General features: G+C 45.9%; 1 protein-coding gene across 2 annotated transcripts in view; it reads left to right on the top strand.

Moving 5' to 3' along the window:
* The first annotated feature begins 1173 nt into the window (after positions 1–1173).
* SNX16 (sorting nexin 16) overlaps positions 1174–18408 on the top strand; it is a 65987-nt gene continuing 48752 nt past the window's right edge. For both annotated transcript variants that reach the window (XM_077492939.1, XM_077492938.1), the window contains exons 1-2: positions 1174–1319; positions 16363–16804. In XM_077492939.1, the coding sequence (XP_077349065.1) occupies positions 16448–16804 (357 nt within the window). In that variant the 5' untranslated portion in view covers positions 1174–1319; positions 16363–16447. The remainder of the gene's footprint in view (positions 1320–16362; positions 16805–18408) is intronic.

Here is an 18408-nt window from a genome sequence, read left to right as displayed (position 1 = left end):
CAAATACCACCAAAAGCAAGCTCTGTTTGTGGGGAAAAAAATTACATACATTTTATGTGGGTATAGCATAGCTCCCAACCGGCCCTGATTTGGAGGGCATGTCCCTCTGTCCCTCTTTTGTCCCTCATTTTGGCCTGATCCATATAGTTGTATATAAAATGCACTTTTTATCTTTCAAAAAGATTTTCCCAGTGCTAAACCTTTCCTCTAAATTCTAAATTTCTGCATTTGTAAATTTTAAAAACCAATATAAAGGAATAGTAGTGGTAAAAAAAAAAGCCCTTGTAGATTTAATTAACCTTTTTCTTGGTCAATTCTCCTTTAAGGAGGTGTGGCAGGGGGCGTGTCCTATGCCTACATACAGTTACCAATAGGTGTCCCTCATCCCCATCTCAACATACTGGGAGGTATGGTATAGTGTCGCATGACCGCGCACTTATCAGTTAAAATAACACAGTGCCGTATCGCAAAAAAATGACCTGGTCATGAAGGGGGGTAAATCTTCCAGGAAAAGTGGTAAACAAAGCAGAGTTTTTTTCAATTCTCTACACTGGAAGAAGTTCTCCTTTTTTATTAACATTCATTCTACAAGTTAGTAATGTCTTGTTTGGAAAGTTTATTGGTTTTATGAATGGGTGAGTGTGTCTATGCATTTGCGTTGTTAACCATGTTGTATTCTATTCTGTATAATACCTGTATACAGGCATACCCCACTTTTAAGTACACAATTGGGTTTATTTACTAAAGTACAGAATCAGGCTGGCTTCTGCATAGAAACCAATGAGCTTCTAACCCCAGCTTGTTCAATTAAGCTTTGGTAATAAAACCTGGAAGCTCATTGGTTTCTATGCAGAAGAAGCCTGATTTTGCATGTTATAGCTTTAGTAAATAAACCCCATTGTGTACTTAAAAGTGGGGTATGCCTGTATATAAAGAAGTGTGTATATAAACAAGTGTATCATAGTCTATTGTGGCCTGAATCCCAGACTGACACATTTCATGATGTGATTTGTATTTTATAAATAAATGTAATTAAAGTATTCATTTAGTGACATGCCTCATAGTCCCATTTTCCCTCTCTCCCTGAAAGTCCTATGAGTGTAGAGAGGAGGCGGGAACGAGGCTTGGTGTAAACAACTTCCTGGTCCCAGAACGAGACTTGGGTCTGTTCCCAGATGGAGGCTTGGTTATGATCGGAGCGAGGGTTGGTTGTAGAGGAATAGATCGTGCAGTCGGCTGAGTGTGAGCTGGGCAGGGGGATGAAGCTGCATGTTTTTCTTCCTATCACAGAGGAGCGGAGGGACCTGAGACCAGGACAGGTAGAGTGCTGACTATAAGGAGCCATGACAACCACTGGATTCCCTGCACTGGGGGGACTGCATGTGTTTAGTCCTATGATTAGACAGTACGATGTAGTTGTGGGGGACTCATCCCTGAGTGTCAGCTGACATCACCAAGGAGCTGAGGAACTTTCACTTTATTCTTAAAGTGTACTTCCACTTTTGCAACCAAATAGGGGGTAATGCCTTCCATATTTTTGTTACTTGTCCCCATTTACATTGCAGAACTCCCAACTTCACTTTTTACTGCTTAGCCTTCACCTTCTATGTAATATTGGTGTATTCATTTTTTATTTTATTTTTTTGGATAGAGTGGAGAGAAGTTAGAAGCCCTGTCCGTTTTTTTTATTACTGTCCGTGTCCCCATTAGGGAGATTCTCCCTCTCTATGTGTCCTGTTTACCGTTATCACCGGAAGTGGGGGAAAAAATCCTACATTTTGGGTTCCAGAACAGGAATAGAGAGAAAATCTTCCAATTGGGGACACTAGTTTTGGTGACACCCAGCACTTCCTGTTTTGGCTATGGGACAGGAAGTAAAGAGAAATCTCCCGAATGGGACACAGATGGCATAAAAAAAAATTAAAACAGGTATTATAGCCCTCCATTACTCAATATAAAATTAAAGGTGTTGTAAAGGCAGAAGGTTTTTTTTTTTTTTTTTATTTTTTTTTTTTAATCTTGATGCATTCTATGCATCAAGATAAAAAACCTTTTTGTGTGTAGCAGGCTCCCCAGCACCCCCCCCCCCCCAATTACTTACACAGCACCATTGGCACCTGCAACTGTCAATCAAAGTCAGTCGATCGAAGGGGAGAGGGGTTGGGCTGCGGCTCCGTGTCTGAATGGATACACAGAGCTCTGACTCGGCTCAAGTGCCCCCATTGCAAGCTGCTGTTCTATGGGGGCACCCAACAGGAGGGAGGGACCTGAGAAGAGGAGGGTCGGGGCTGCTCTGTACCAAACCATTTCACAGGGCAGGTAAGTATAAAATGTTTGTTTGTTTTTTGTTTTGATTTTTAAAAGCGAGACTTTACAATCACTTTAAAAAGTTTTGGATTTTAATTTAACTTTAACCACTTTCCTCCTAAGGGCCGGTTTACACTGCAGGCGCGGCGAGGCGTCTCCGACTTGCCTCGCCGCGACCTGCGGGGACCTCAGCGGCGACTTGCAGAGGACTTCTGTATAGAAGTCAATGCAAGTCGCCCCCGAAGTCGCCCAGAAGTAGTACAGGAACCTTTTTTCTGAGTCGGAACGACTCGAGTCGCTCCTCTCAGAACGGTTCCATTGTACAGAACGGGGGCGACTTGCGGGAGCGAGGCGAGGCGAGTCGTGTCGCCTCGCATCGCCCGCTGTGTGAACCGGCCCTAAGCCTATTCTGACACTACTCTCCTAATGTGTAAACAATACATTTATTTATTTTTTTGGTACAAAACTACTTAGAACTCCCAAACATTATATATGGAGATAATACAATTTAATGAGTTTTAACATACAAAAACACAATATAACTCACAATTATTTAGTATAATATAAAAAAATGTTATGCCAAGTAAATAGATACTTAAAGTGGAGGGCCACCCTGAAAAAAAAGACATTAAAAATTAGAAAAAAATCAGAAAAAAAAGAGAATTTTTTTTTTAACTTACCAGAAATGCCTGTTGCTAGGCACGTCATCCTAATCTGCCTCTTCCTCCGCGGAGATCTTCTTTCTTCTCTCCTCGCCCCCCCCCCCCCCATAAATTAGTTTAAGTTGTCCCAGAACACAGCGCGTCCCATTCACAAAGCGCTGCGCGACTCGCGCATAAGCAGTAGGAAACGGGCAGTGAAGCCGCAAGGCTCCGCTGCCTGCTTCCCTTACATAGAATGGCGGCGCCGGGACCCGAGAGCCGAGGGACGGGTCAGCCTCGGGCGGCCGACATCGCGGGCGCCCTGGACAGGTAAGTGTGCTTATTAAAAGTCAGCAGCTACAGTGTTTGCAGCTGCTGACTTTACATTTTTTTTTAAACCGGCCCTCCTCTTTAACATGTCACAGTTTAAAATTGCATGTGCCCACGGAACAGCGCCAAACTACGGGACCAAACAACCTCCATATGGGTGCGCAACCCATGTATGCATTTGCTTGTGAGCATTAGGGGGGCAGAAGTGTTTTACTTTTTAATTATTATTATTTATTTTATTTAAAAGGATTTTTTTAATCTGTCTCTATGTTTTATTTATTATTTCATTGCTAATCATAAGGGATGAACAACATCTCTTGTGAGAGCATGGGCCAAGACAGGTCCTCTTTATGGAGGGATCTGGGGTCTATTAAATCCCAGGTCTCTCCTCTGCCCTCCAAAGCAGCTGATCAGACACAGATTGGTCGGGTTGGCTGCTTTACTGGCCAGTAAACACAAAACCGAAAGTGGAAGTGACAGGTTCCTCGGTCGAACGGGAGAGCCCGTAAATGCGGCGACAGCGGGAGGGGGTCATCCCTTAAAAGCAAGCTAGCAGCTAATTAGCTGTAGGAGTGCTTTTACACAAAAAGTGCATTGCCGATCAAAAAAGAAAAAAAGAAGATACCCACCTGATGCTTGTAGCTGCAGACATCATCCCGGTACAACCACTGCAACTCAAGGACGTACAGGGATGTCCTTGGGCAATGGGTGGAGCTTCAGACCACCTTTATGGGCAGGCAGATGAATTTCCATGCACACACAGACGTTTCCCCACTAGCAGTATTTGTGCAGGAAACCCTGCGCATGCGCAGATGACCAGGGAAATCCAGCACATGTGCTGCAGGGCTTTTTTAGGGGCCCAAAACATGTGGTACATCTCTGCAGGGGGCAGTGGAACCTCTTACCTAGGCGAGAAATGCGGAAGTGTTGCATTGCAGCACAACTAAGGTACTTTACAAAAACAATGCCCATTTGTAATTGGGGGGGGGGGGGGTTGGGGAGATTGTGAAGGTCCACTTTACCTCTGTCTGTACTGTGCTGGCAGATGTCAGTAGTTTGTGTAAACTAGATGTGTACTCTGTCCTAACAACTAGTTTAAGATGTCAAGGCTTGGATGGTGCATTGTATGTTGCGCTTAAAAAAACAAAATGTCTCTAAATCAAATCCTAAAAGCTATTCTATACAACTTCATATGTATACCCCTGCTCCAAAGAATCTAAAAGGTAAGAAATATTTTTTAATACATTTTCAGTATGCTGTGTTATTGGAAACACATAACAGAGATACTGTAGAATGGGGTGTTCACCCTTCTGTTCGTGTCCCCAGTTTAGTTAGGGTGTAGTGTCATATTTTGCTCCCCATCATTGAATGCTCCGGAAGTGACGTTGCGGCCAGAAATTTAGCACTGCGCATGCGTTCCAAACACTTGCGCCATGCGTCCCAAATGATTTGCGACAATGCAGACCAGTGAAACCGTCAGATAATGTCAGAGAAGTGAGGGGAGGTAAAAGTTAATGTCACGATTACCTCCCCTCACTCCCGTGACATTATCTGACGGTTTCACTGAACTACATTGTTGGAAATCCTCTGGAACGCATGGTGCAAGCATTTGGAACGCATTGCGCATGCGCAGTGCAAAATTTCTGCCCGCAACGTCACTTCCGTAGCATTCTATGATGGGGAGCAAAATATGACACTACAAGGGATTTTGCAGTAGCAACTCTGCACATGCTCAGTTTTCATTTCCTCCCTATTAAAGTTGTTGTAAAGCTTTGTTTTTTATTTTCTAAATAGGTTCCTTTAAGCTAGTGCATAGTTGGTTTACTTACGTTTTTCTTCGATTTCCCATCTAAATGTTTTTTTTCTTTGTCTGAATTTCTCACTTCCTGTTTGTCCTCAGTAAACTTCACACCATCATCCGAGCGGTGTTTAGTCAGCCAGAACAGCTTACTGAGGAGGAACGGGAAGTGAGAAATTCAGACAAAGAAAACAAAGAAAAAAATTTTTTAGAAGGGAAATCGAAGGAAAAGGTAAGTGAACCAACAATGCACTAGATTAAAGGAACCCATTTAGAAAATAAAAAACAAACCTTTACAACCCCTTTAAGGATGAGCTCAGGCGTGTTCGCATGGTCCACGTGCGGAGCCCGCCAGTAAGCCGGCACAGTGCTGCGCTAATCACAGGCAGTGAGATATTTCACGATGTGCGGCTGCAGACATCGGGACATTGTCTCTGCCTGTGATTAGCGCAGAGCTGCGCCGACTTCCTTGCAGGCTCTGCACGTGGAGTGTGCGAACACGCCGGAGCTCATCCCTACTCCCTATCCCATCTGAGCAGCCCATGTTACTACAGAGTCACATATGTGGGCGTATACACAGTGGTAAATGACAGCCCACTCCTTCCCTCCTTTGTGCCCACTTACCAGTTAAACACAATGGGGCAGGATATTACATGTAGATCAATGGAGGCTTCACCTCCCTCTTATTCTAAGACACAGGCTGGAGGGGCGTGACACAACCTGGCAGAAATCAACGCACACCATGTTATTTCCACAAAATAATAAAGATTTGATTTCAAATATATATGTTCGTATGACAATTTAAAACCGTTTATTGATATTATTTGTTTACTCTGTATTTCCCCCATTTTAAACATGTGACAAGCAGCAGAGGACTAAAAGCTTCTCCTGCTTATGGTTACCCTGCTGACAGGCTGGGAAAGATCTCGGTCATGTGACAGCTGTATATTGATTAGGAAAAAAGTTACCGTATATACTCGAGTATAAGCCGAGATTTTCAGCCCTTTTTTTTTTAGGCTGAAAGTGCCCCCCTCGGCTTATACTCGAGTCACCGACGTCTGCCTACCTGATCAGGCATGTCATGTAGACAGATGGTGGCCAGCGTGTCATAAAAACATACAGCTGCCATTCCAGTATTTAAAAGCCGCGCCTCCTCCTCGTCTGATAGGCAGAACACTCAATTTACCAGCAGTCAGTTTTCAGCCTATCACGGACATCCCCTCATCCTCATACCTCAGACGAGGATGAGGGGATGTCCGTGATAGGCTGAAAACTGACTGCTGGGAAATTGAGTGTTCTGCCTATCAGACGAAGAGGAGGCGCGGCTTTTGAATACTGGAATGGCCGCCGTATGTTTTTATGACACGCTGATCGGTGGCTGCAGATGGGCACACGGAGGCATGCACAGGACACAAAGGATGAAGATTAGCACGGGTAGGCTGCAATGGACACAGGGAGGCATACACAGGACACAGTGAGGTTGGCAGATCTGCACAGGACACAGGGAGGCATACACAGGACACAGTGAGACATGCAGCTGCAGATGGGCATTGTTGACCCTCTTTGCCACTTACAGTAGCTGCTGCATTTCCCACCCCCGGCTTATACTCGAGTCAATAAGTTTTCCCAGTTTTTTGTGGTAAATTAGAGGCCTCTGCTTATATTCGGATCGACCTATACTCGAGTATATACGGTAGATGCTTTTTTTTTTAATTTAAAATAATTACAGTTCCATCATCCATATACAGAAAGAGAAGGGTTAATGTAAATTAAACAGTGTGTCTTTGTAATTTGTGTGACTCTCGCTTTTATGGGGCTAACTTGTTAAGAGCATATATATATATTTAAAGCACCGTTGTCCCCGTCACCCTCATACACATCCTATAAAGTTGCACCAATACCACCTTTTTAAGACAGAGCATAAGTACGGATACTTTTTTTTTTTTTTTTCAAGTACTCGCCTATTATTGATACATTTTTTTTCATGTCATGTGACAGTGCCACTAATATGCAGCACTGATGAGGCGCGGACTGTATCAGTAGTTTATATATATATATATATATATATATATATATATATATATATATATATATATATATATATATATATATATATATATATATATATATATATATATATATATATATATTTAAATTTTTTATTTTTTTTAATGATTCTTTTTTGGGGGGGGGGCCTAAAGCCAGAGGAGTGGGATAGTTGGGGGATGATCGGTGGGGGGAGTTACAAGCACTGGTCTCCCTGTGTGGCTTTTAATAAAGAAGCTGACAGCCGTGGGAGAGAGAGAGGGGGAGAAGCGGTTATCGGCTGCTTTATTGAAAGACTATACGGGGGGGGATCCGTGCTTGTAACCCCCCCACCACACCGATTACCTGTGAGGTTGCCCGGCCCCCCTTGCTACACTGAGGGCGCCTGGTCCGATACAACAGTTATCAGATCAAGCATCGGAGCATTTGCACAAGTACCGATGCTCGTGTAAATGCTTGGTATCGGCACCCTTACCGATACAAGTATCAGTGCAACCCTAATGCGCACAAGTATGTAACATCAGTTGTGCCACACATGTGAGGGGCCATGGATGTCAGAGTGAGAGCAACTATTCTAGGGCCATAATTCACGGTTTAAAGCCGCGTACACACGGGCGGACTGTCTGGCCAACTAAGTCCGTCAGACAATCCGACAGACAGTCCGTCCTACTTTCGAATGAACGGACTTGACCACACACGATGAACAAACAGTCCGCTGAAAGCTTGCGCGATGACGTGTACAGCACGTACGACGGGACTAGAAATACGACGTCCAATGCAACCTTTCGCCGTGTAAATCCTTTCTGAGCATGCGCCATACTTAGTCCGTCCAACTTGCCTACTCACGAGCGGACTGTCCGCTGAAACCAAAGTTGGACGGACAATATTACGGAAATTCCGAAATACTTAGTCCGCCAGACTGTCCGCTGAAAAAGTCCGCTGAAGCCCACACACGAGCGGACTGTCCGCTGAAATGTGTTTCAGCGGACTAAGTTGGACAGACAGTCCGCCCGTGTGTACGTGGCCTAACTCTAAACTGATGACCTGTAAAGACTTATAAAGCATTGCATATGGAGAATTTTGGGTACTGTGATTTCACAGGTGAGCACAGATATAAGGCTTGATTTACTTAGTATATCTTTTCTATTTTTCCAAAAATGGTTATTAAGTTTTGCAAACAAACAATATAACAGTAATTTCTAGAAAACAATGCAGATTTTACATCTGAAAAAAAGTAAACAATTGCCCCAGTGGACAAGTGGCAAAGGCAGCGGTGCTCAGGCCTCTGCTGTGGCCCCCAACATCAAACCAGGGAAGCACATGTCCATGCTCTGGGATGGCGAATCAGCATGCCCAGACCAAGATCAATGGGTTTCTGCCCCTCTCTTTCCGGGGCATCAGCGTTCCTAGAGCTGGCGCTGGCAACGGAGGAAGCAGGCAGCTGCATAACTCGGTGCTTCCTCTGTAGCACCGGCTCCTGTCCCAGGCAGAGTGATAGCAAGTGCACTTTACCTGGGACCTTTCTAGCAACCTGGAGAGCAACGCCAGTGGAAGCTCAAAGAGAAAAGGGTAATTGTAATAAACCTCATATACAAAGCACTCGGCATTAGCAGTAAAGCGCTACTAGTTTTATGCCCCGTACACACGAGCGGACTTTTCGACATCCAAACTCCGACGGACTGAGTCCGGCGGACTATCCGATCGTGTGTGGGCTGCAACGGACTTTAGCGAAGCTAAAGTCTGACGGACTTTAGAAATGAAGCATGCTTTAAATTTTCCCGACGGAACTCCGCCGGACCCGGTCCCCTTTGAAAAATCCGCTCGTGTGTGTGCTACTCCGACGGACTAAAACCGACGCTAGGGCAGCTATTGGCTACTGTCTAGGAACTTCCTACGTCGAATCCAGTCGTACGTCATCACGTTCGACTCCGTCGGAGTTTGGTGTGATGGTGTGTGGTCAAGTCCGTTCGGTCGAAAAGTCCGCCAGAACTCCGTCGGAACTCCGGCGGAACTCCGGCGGAACTCCTTTGGAGGTCTGTCAGACTTAATCCCTCTCGTGTGTACGGGGCATAAGAGGCGCTTTTTGGCCGATAACGGTGTGCTTTTAAGGGTTAAAAACGCCCAAGTTGTGGCGCTGCCGAACCAATTTGCAGGCGATTTTTAATGGGCAAGGTGTTTTGGGAGTAGTGTGCACACCACTCCTAAACTGCCCCAAGGATGCTGCTGCTGCTGCAGGACTCCCCACCCCCCTAGTGAACCGAGGGCTTTCACACTGGGGAGACATGAGGTGTTTTTCAGGTGTTATTGTTCGCTCCAAAATGCCTGTGAAAGAGTCTTAGAAAAAAAGGGTCATTGGGCTGCTTTCACGGTACCTGTGATTTTTCTGCAAGTTGGCTGCACCGAGCCATAGACTTCCTTTTATATGCTGTGGGTTTGGTGCGCTTTCTGAATGCAGGAATTTTGGTGCATTTTTCAGAAAGTGCATCACGCCTGTAAGATGTAATAGAAATCTATGGCTCAGTTTTGCTAACCCACAGGTACACTGTGCTGGGACACGGTGCGGGTAAACTGCAGTGCACCTGTGTGAAAGCAACCTTTATAGGGGGCATGGGACAGTAAGGGCTTGTTCACATTTGCGGATCCTGGGTGAAATTTGTGTGAATAGCGAGTGAAAGTACGGGTAAGTAGACCCCTAAATAACCGGGTACTGTGTAGAACTATATAGCACTAAAGAATCCACTATGGCAATGAAGATCAGGGAAGTCGGCAATCTTTGTTTGTATATTTGACATTTCTCTGACGGAGGAATGTCAGCCAGGCGACTAGCATTTTCCAGGAGTAAACAACAATGGCAGCATTCTTTGTGTATCTCCAGATGTCGGTATAACTAAAGCACATCATTAATATTTAAATTAACTACTTGCTGGCCAGCCGCCGTCATTGTACTGCCGCAGATCAGCTTGTTCCTGCAAATCGCTGTCATTGTACGTCGGCTCGGGAACCCTAGTTTGTGGATACGCGTGTGCCCACTGGCCATTGGGGGGAGCCGATCGGGTGGGACGGACTCGATGTCTGTCAACCACCCGTGGTTGTTCCCTGCAGTGACAGATCACAAAGATCCTATCTTTCTGCTAAGCAGGACCATGGATCTGTGTGTTTCCCCAATCACATAGTGCCCCGTACAGTTAGAACACACCTGCAGGGAACACATTTAACCCCTTGAGCGCCCCTGATGTTAACCCCTTCCCTGCCAGTGTCATCCGTACAATAACGGTGCATATTTTTAAGCCATGATTACTGTTATAATATCACTGGTTCCCAAAAAAGTGTCAAAAATGTCAGGTTTCCGATCTGTCCGCCGCAATGTCACAGTCCCAATAAAAAGCATAGCTCCCAACCATTACTATTAAGAAAAAAAAAAAAATAAGAAAAATGCTATAAATCTATTCCCTATTTTGTAGTTGCTATTGCGCAAACCAATCAATATATGCTTATTGCAAATTTATGTTTTTTCCAAAAATATGTAGAACATATATCAGCCTAAACTAAGGAAAAAATTAGTTTTTTTTTATAATTTTTTGGGTGATATTTATTATAGCAAAAAGTAAAAAATATTGCTTTTTATTCAAAATTGTCACTTTATTTTGTTTATAGTGCCAAAAAAAAAACACCACAGAGGTGATCAAATACCACCAAAAGAAAGCTCTATTTGTGGGGGAAAAAAAGAATGTTTGGCTACGGCGTCGTACGCCAACGCAATTGTCAGTTACGGCGACGCAGTGCCGTAACACAAAAAAATGGCCTGGTCATTAAGGGGGAAAATATTCTGATCCTTAAGTCAGGGCTCGACAAACCCCAGGCGCCAGGTCGCCAATGTGACCAGAAATCACAACCTGGCGCCTAAGCTGCCACCAGCCCACTCGCTATTGATGCCCCAGACATGCAGCAGCATTAACACTGACTGCCGTCCTCCTCCCTCCTCCACACTCAGCGGTGCTGCGCTAAGTGTGTGAAACTGACAAGCAAGGGAGAGAGGAGAATCTGTCAGATTTCAGCTTGATTTTCGGGGTGGGCAGGACCCAGCAGCTATCAAACACCAGCCAATGGGATCTGGGCGGGCCGCTACGTGTATGTGGCCCTGCCCCTTTTCTTAAGCCGCCCAATCGTTGGCTGGAGTTTGATAGCTGCTGAGTCCCGCCCACCCCGGCCGGGTCCCACCCACCCAGACATCAGGCTGAAATCTGACATATCCACCTCTCTGTTACTTGTCAGTTTCACACCCCGGCTGGGTCCCGCCCATTCTGACATTAAGCTCAATTCTGACAGCTCCTCTGTTACATTTCAGTAACAGAGTGCTCCGTGTGAAACCTGCCAGTGCCATCTGCCAGTGGCACCTGCCACCGCCAATCAGTGCCACCTGCCAGTGTCAGTGCCACTACCAATCAGTGCCACCTGCTAGTGCCAACCAGTGCCACCACCAATCAATACCACCTGCAACCACCAACCAGTGCCACCTGCCACCGCCTATCAGTGCCACCGCCTATCAGTGCCACCGCCAATCAGTGCCACCTGCCAGTGCTACCTTCAATCAGTGCCAACTAGTGCCACCGCCAACCAGTGCCACCTGCCAACACCAACCAGTGCCACCGCCAATCGGTGCCATCTGCCAGTGACTAGTGCCACCGCCAACCAGGGCCACCTGCCAGTTCCAAACCAGTGTCACCAGCCAATGCCAACCAGTGTCACCTGCCAATGCCAGTGTCGCCTGCCAATGCCATCTGGCAGTTCCACGTGCCTGCCACCGCCAATCAGTGCCACCTGCCACTACCAACTAGTGCCACCGCCAACCAGTGCCACCTGCCAACACCAATCGGTGCCACCACCAATCGGTGCCATCTGCCAGTGACAACTAGTGCCATCGCCAACCAGGGCCACCTGCCATCGCCAACCAGGGCCACCTGCCAGTTCCAAACCAGTGTCACCTGCCAATGCCATCTGGCAGTTCCACGTGCCTGCCAGTGGCAACCAGTGCCACCTGCCAGTGCCAGCCAGTTCCATCTGTTGCCAGCCTTACTCTTTCTGGTCAGCCCATAACCCTGATGTAACAACGTTTCAATGGAGTTATTGACTGGGTGCTCCTTTGTGAGTTAGGTATAGGGGGTGAAAATGAGTGGCCTTACCTCGGGAGCTGACAATCCATACCACTCTCTAAAAAAAAAAAAAAAAAAAAAAATGGCTCCTAACTTTTTTAACTGGCTCCTAAATTTAAAGCAAATTTGTCAACCCCTGGCTTAAGTGGTTAAAAAGTCCCTTTTCCTACCTTGGTTTCTGGTATTATATGATGGGGACACTGTCTGCATGGAGTTTGCACGTTCTCCCAGTACTTAAGTGGGCTTCCTCCAGGTACTCCAGTTTTTTGTCACACATGATGGTAGGTTGCTGCTCTCTGAATTGGCCTTAGTATGTGCATGCATGTATGTGAGATAACGATCTTAGATTGTAAGCACCTTGAGGGCAGGGAGTGATGTGAGTGTACAATATGTAAAGAATTGTGTAAATTGTGGAAACTATGTAATTACCTGGAATAAATAAATAAGTGTCTGCAATCACTGCAGAAATAAGAGACTTTTCCGAAGGACCTGAACCTGCAATGACATAACGAGATTTAAGGGACGTCCTGATAGACATATGTCATTACATGAAAACGTTGGAATTTGAAGTGAGCGGACTATCCTCAGAAATTAGGAACTGTCTTTCCAGAACTGAGCAGCAGGTTTTCCCAATGGTTCTGTATTCATGATACACAGTAGAGATTTTACATTGATTGCTTCCTATGATTTATGCAGGAAATTAATTGTTAACTTGTCTCTCAGATTTGGTCATCTTTTCTTTGTTTTATCATGCGTTTAAATCCCAATTTAGGGAATTGCTAAATAAATATACCCTTGCAACACCCCACTGCAGGGGTTAAATGCTCATTACCCTTAGGCTTCCTTCACACTGGGGCGGTTCGGGCATCGGCGTTAAAGCACCGCTATTTTTAGCGGCGCTTTACCATTGTTTTAGCGGCGGTCTGCGGCCACTAGCGGGTGGTTTTAACCCCTGCGAACGGTCGAAAAAGGGTTAAAACCGCCCGCAAAGTGCCACTGCAGCGGCGCTTTGCCGGCGGTATAGCCGCGCTGTCCCATTGATTTCAATGGATAGGAGCGGTGAATACACCGCTCCTTTCACCACTCCAAAGATGCGGCTAGCAGGACTTTTTTCACCATCCTGCTAGCTCACCACTCCAGTGTGAAAGCCCCTCGGCGCTATTATTAGCGCTGTAGCGCCTGAAAACTGCCCCAGTGTGAAAGGGACCTTAGCGGATGAGGAATAATTTGTGGTAGTTGTGGTTAATTCCTCTCCATCCTCGTTTACAGTGCACAGCTGCTGGTCCTGCATTGTACTTGATGAGGTCATTGTGTGTTTACACACACAACCATATAGAACAATAGTCTCCACCTTTGCACCATATAGAACAATGGTCTCCACCTTAGCTCGTCTTTTATCTGTCCTTTTGGGGCACTAGTCATCCCACTGGTACGAGACACTATTTTTGATAAGTGATATTAACAATGGGGCACCATTTCTCCTGCTGAAAACAGGGGGGCATGATTCCTCCCCCTAATGCTAAATGCAGTAATGTTTACTCTAACTGATGCCATAAAAATGCCCACCCTTGTTGGCCACAATCCAGCCCCCCATAAAATTCTGAAGGACAATAAACTGGCCCTTTGTGTGGAGTTGGGCTTTAAAAATGAACACACGTAAAATGTCATTTTAAGTATAACTAAAGGTAACATTTTTCTTTAGCTGGGGACCTCTGTCTATTTTTTTTATTTTTTTTTCTCTTTCTTTTTTTGTCCTATTAAACATTATTGCTTAAAGGGGTTGTAAACCCTCAAGTGTTGTTTTTTTTTTCACCTTGATTCATCCTATGCATGAAAAAACATCTGCCAGTGAGCGGCCCCCCAGCCCGGACCCTCCCGTGTTTTACTTACCTGAGCCCCAAATTTCCGATGGCAGAGACGCGCTCTTCCTCTCTTCACGGGGTTCCAGCTCTTGATTGGATTGATAGCAGCGCAGCCATTGGCTACCGCTGCTGTCAATCAAATCCAATTACGCAGTGGGCAGGGACGAGTGCGGCATTTGTGTCTATGATGGACGCAAATGCTGGACTCAGGAGCACGCTCGCATGGTAACCCCCCCCCCCCCCCCCCCCCAGAGTGCGCTTCTCCTAGGGAGTTATCTGATGTGGGGAGGAGCCGTGAGAGCTGCTGGGGGACCCCAGAAGTCGTAGATCGGGGCCACACTGTGCAAAGCAAGCTGGAAGTACAACATGTTTGTTATTTAAAAAATAAATAAAAAAGAGGGTTTAAAATGAGAGAAATTCCCAAATTTTGGGTTGTATCCAGAACAGTAATGGAGGGGAAATCATCCAGTGAGGATAATAGTTCTGGTGACAACCAGGGTTACCTTTTACTTTAGAGTTATTTCCTCCGACTTTCTGTTTTGATTATGGGACAGGAAGTGAATGATAATCTCTCCAATGAGACGGATAGTAAAAAAAAAAAAAAAAAATAGGTGTTAGAACTCTCCGTTGCTGTAACCAAAGTGAGGAAAAAAGTATTGCTTTTGGTTCTACTTTAAAGCCCAACTCCAGGCTTTATAACCAGGTTTACAACAGAAGAACATTTCTTTGCCTTCTTTACCTTGCATATCAGTTTGTTTATATGCCAAGATTAGTACGGCTCCCACTGTACTTCCTGTAGGTGCAGCAGATCCATAGATCCCAGTGCTGCGGTCATGTCTTGGCCCCCCCAACCGCGTGTCCATTCAGGAAAAACCTTGCCTCGGGCATTGTCATGGAAATGGTCATGGGAGAGGGGGCGGAGACATGACCACAGAGCTTACAGGAAGTACAGCAGGAGCCGTACTAATCCCGGCATGTAAACAGACTGATATACAGAAGATAGAAGCCAGCCTGCGTGACGGGCATTTCCTTATGAATAAAGGAATGTTTTAGTGCTGTAAAGTAATCCTGCCTTGTGGAATTGGGCTTCTTTTCTGTTTAGATGCTCAGTATACGACCTGGCTTTGATCTTATTTTTTAAATAGTTCCTAATTATACATTGTAACCAGTGTGTTTGTTAGCATACAGCATGACAGATCATCTGTGGTTCTTATAATAGATAGAAGGTAAATATGCTGTTCCCTGTGTATTAAGAGAGCAAACTGATAGTACCTTTTTTTCCTATTCGATATAAAGCTGTCACATGACCCAGCTCTATCCCAGCCTGTCTGCAGGGAAACATAAGCAGGAGCTTCTAATCCTCTGCTGCTGGTCACATGTTCAAAATAAAAATAGAAAACAGCCTTTGGAATACAGAGTAAAAATAAATGATGTCAATAAACCATTTAAATTGTGATATAATTATCTATTTGTAAATCAAATATTTTTTTTTTGGCAATAACATTGTGTGAGCAGATTTTTCATAGTCACAGGCTGTATCACACCCCTCCAGCCTGTGTTCTAGAATAAGAAGGAGGTGAAGCCTCTATCAGTCTACATGTAATATCCCACCGCCATTGTGTTTAGCTGGTTAGGCATGTAGGAGGAAGAAGGGAGTGGGGTATCATTTACCACTGTGTATACTCCCACATGTGTGACTCTATAGTCACATGGGCTACTGAGATGTGACAGGGAGGAAATGCTCAGCATTGAAAACTGAGCATGTGCAGAGCTGCCAAGACGGCTCTGCAAAATCCCTAGCCGCATTGGGGACATGGAGAGAAGGGGAGCAAAGAGAGCAGCAGGGATCAACCAGGTTTTTTTGCACAATACTGAAAGTGCATATGAACAGCATGTAATACACCATTTATTGATTTTTTTTTTATTTATTTTTTTATTTTTTTTTTTATGATGTGGGTTTAGTGACACTTTAAAGGCACATTGCAAGTGAATGAAAAAACATTTAAGCAAAATAAAACAGTATGCAGTTAAAATACTTTATTTTTGCTTTTACCTGCAACTTTTTTTTTTTTTTTTTTTTTAATGGTGACAGGGTCTCTAATTTATTTAAAAAAAAAATCTTGTCATTTCTAAACACATCTTAATAAAAATCTTGAATTAAATAAAAACTAGGTTTGCGTACTTTTACGATCCATTCCACAATCTTTTCTGTTTCCTTTTTTCTACAGATTCTGTATTTTTGTGCAACCAGAATGCTTTGTTAGATGGGTGGTATCGTTTGGCACAGTCAACCAGCTCAAAAGTGCAACAAGTATGGCAACTCCTTTTGTACCTATGCCTGTGCCAATAGGAAATTCTTCTGCCGGCAGCATTACAACTAGAAGCCAAAGGAGCTCCTCACTTGGAAGCTGCTCAACCAGTTCAAACTCATCAAAGGAGCCACATGAAGATCCCAGAGGGCGCAAGAAGCTGAGTGCACCCGATCAAATGAGCTGCACTTCATCTGTATGCGGCAGCCCTCTCATCAGGACTAAGTTTGATTCGTCAGTAGAGTACAGTTCCCGACCAGTGGAACATGAACGCATACCAAATTCAGTGGATCTGGAGGAAAGGCCTTCAACTCCAACCATTTTAGGATATGAAGTAATGGAAGAGCGAGCCAAGTTTACGGTAAGTTTTTTATCCATTTGCAATGTTACATTGATTTTTAGGCTCCAAAAAACCCAGTTTGGAGTTCTCGCTGCCGAAAGTGGGAAAGACACACACACACACACACACACACACACACACTCATTTTTTTTTTTTTTATACATTTTTATCAAAAGTCACCCACCCCCTCTCCCTATCCTCCTCTACTCCTGAGTCCTCTTCCAGCCAGTCTGTACTAGTGTTGGGCTACCCACCTGAGCACTAATGTAACTCTTGTGATCTTTATTTTGCCTTGACCGGAAAAGTAGCAAGCCAACATTACCAAACCCATTAAAAAGAATCCCACCTGTGCTAAATACAGTTTCTACTTAACCTTTTAGATGTATTCAATCCCCTTTTGATAATTAAAAGATATAGGTTCTAGTTTTTGCATCCTACAGGTTTTCTTGCTATTGCTCACTGTATTTGGGCCTTGGTCCACTTTTCACATATTTCCTGCATGTTGGGGGGGGGGGGGGGGATTGCCTTTATCTGCCCTTGGGAGACACTTCCACTCACTGACATTAACAATGGAACGCAATTCCTCCCACTAACATCAATGATAAGGCACTATTCCTCCCATTGACACCAATGATAAGGCACTATTCCTCCCATTGACACCAATGATAAGGCACTATTCCCCCCCCTCCCCTAAGGAGGCACTATTCCCCCCCCCCTCCCCTAAGGAGGCACTATTCCCTCCCCCCCCCCTCCCCTAAGGAGGCACTATTCCCCCCCTCCCCTAAGGAGGCACTATTCCCTCCCCCCCCTCCCCTAAGGAGGCACTATTCCCTCCCCCCCTCCCCTAAGGAGGCACTATTCCCTCCCCCCCTCCCCTAAGGAGGCACTATTCCCTCCCCCCCCCCCTCCCCTAAGGAGGCACTATTCCCTCCTCCCCCCCCTCCCCTAAGGAGGCACTATTCCCTCCTCCCCCGCCCTCCCCTAAGGAGGCACTATTCCCTCCTCCCCCCCCCCCTCCCCTAAGGAGGCACTATTCCCTCCTCCCCCCCCTCCCCTAAGGAGGCACTATTCCCTCCTCCCCCCCCTCCCCTAAGGAGGCACTATTCCCTCCCCCCCCCTCCCCTAAGGAGGCACTATTCCCTCCCCCCCCCCTCCCCTAAGGAGGCACTATTCCCTCCCCCCCCCTCCCCTAAGGAGGCACTATTCCCTCCTCCCCCCCCTCCCCTAAGGAGGCACTATTCCCTCCCCCCCCCTCCCCTAAGGAGGCACTATTCCCTCCCCCCCCCCTCCCCTAAGGAGGCACTATTCCCTCCCCCCCTCCCCTAAGGAGGCACTATTCCCTCCCCCCCCCCTCCCCTAAGGAGGCACTATTCCCCCCCCCCCCTCCCCTAAGGAGGCACTATTCCCTCCCCCCCCCCCTCCCCTAAGGAGGCACTATTCCCTCCCCCCCCCCCCCCTCCCCTAAGGAGGCACTATTCCCTCCCTCCCCCCCTCCCCTAAGGAGGCACTATTCCCTCCCCCCCCTCCCCTAAGGAGGCACTATTCCCTCCCCCCCCTCCCCTAAGGAGGCACTATTCCCTCCCCCCCCCCCCTCCCCTAAGGAGGCACTATTCCCTCCCCCCCCC

This window comes from Lithobates pipiens, unplaced genomic scaffold, assembly GCF_037356315.1.
Source record: "Lithobates pipiens isolate NorthernLeopardFrog02 unplaced genomic scaffold, aLitPip1_a1.2 Scaffold_19, whole genome shotgun sequence".
NCBI classification, from domain to species: domain Eukaryota; kingdom Metazoa; phylum Chordata; class Amphibia; order Anura; family Ranidae; genus Lithobates; species Lithobates pipiens.
Note: the sequence above shows the minus strand (reverse complement) of the source record. Positions and strands in the feature narration are given on the sequence as shown.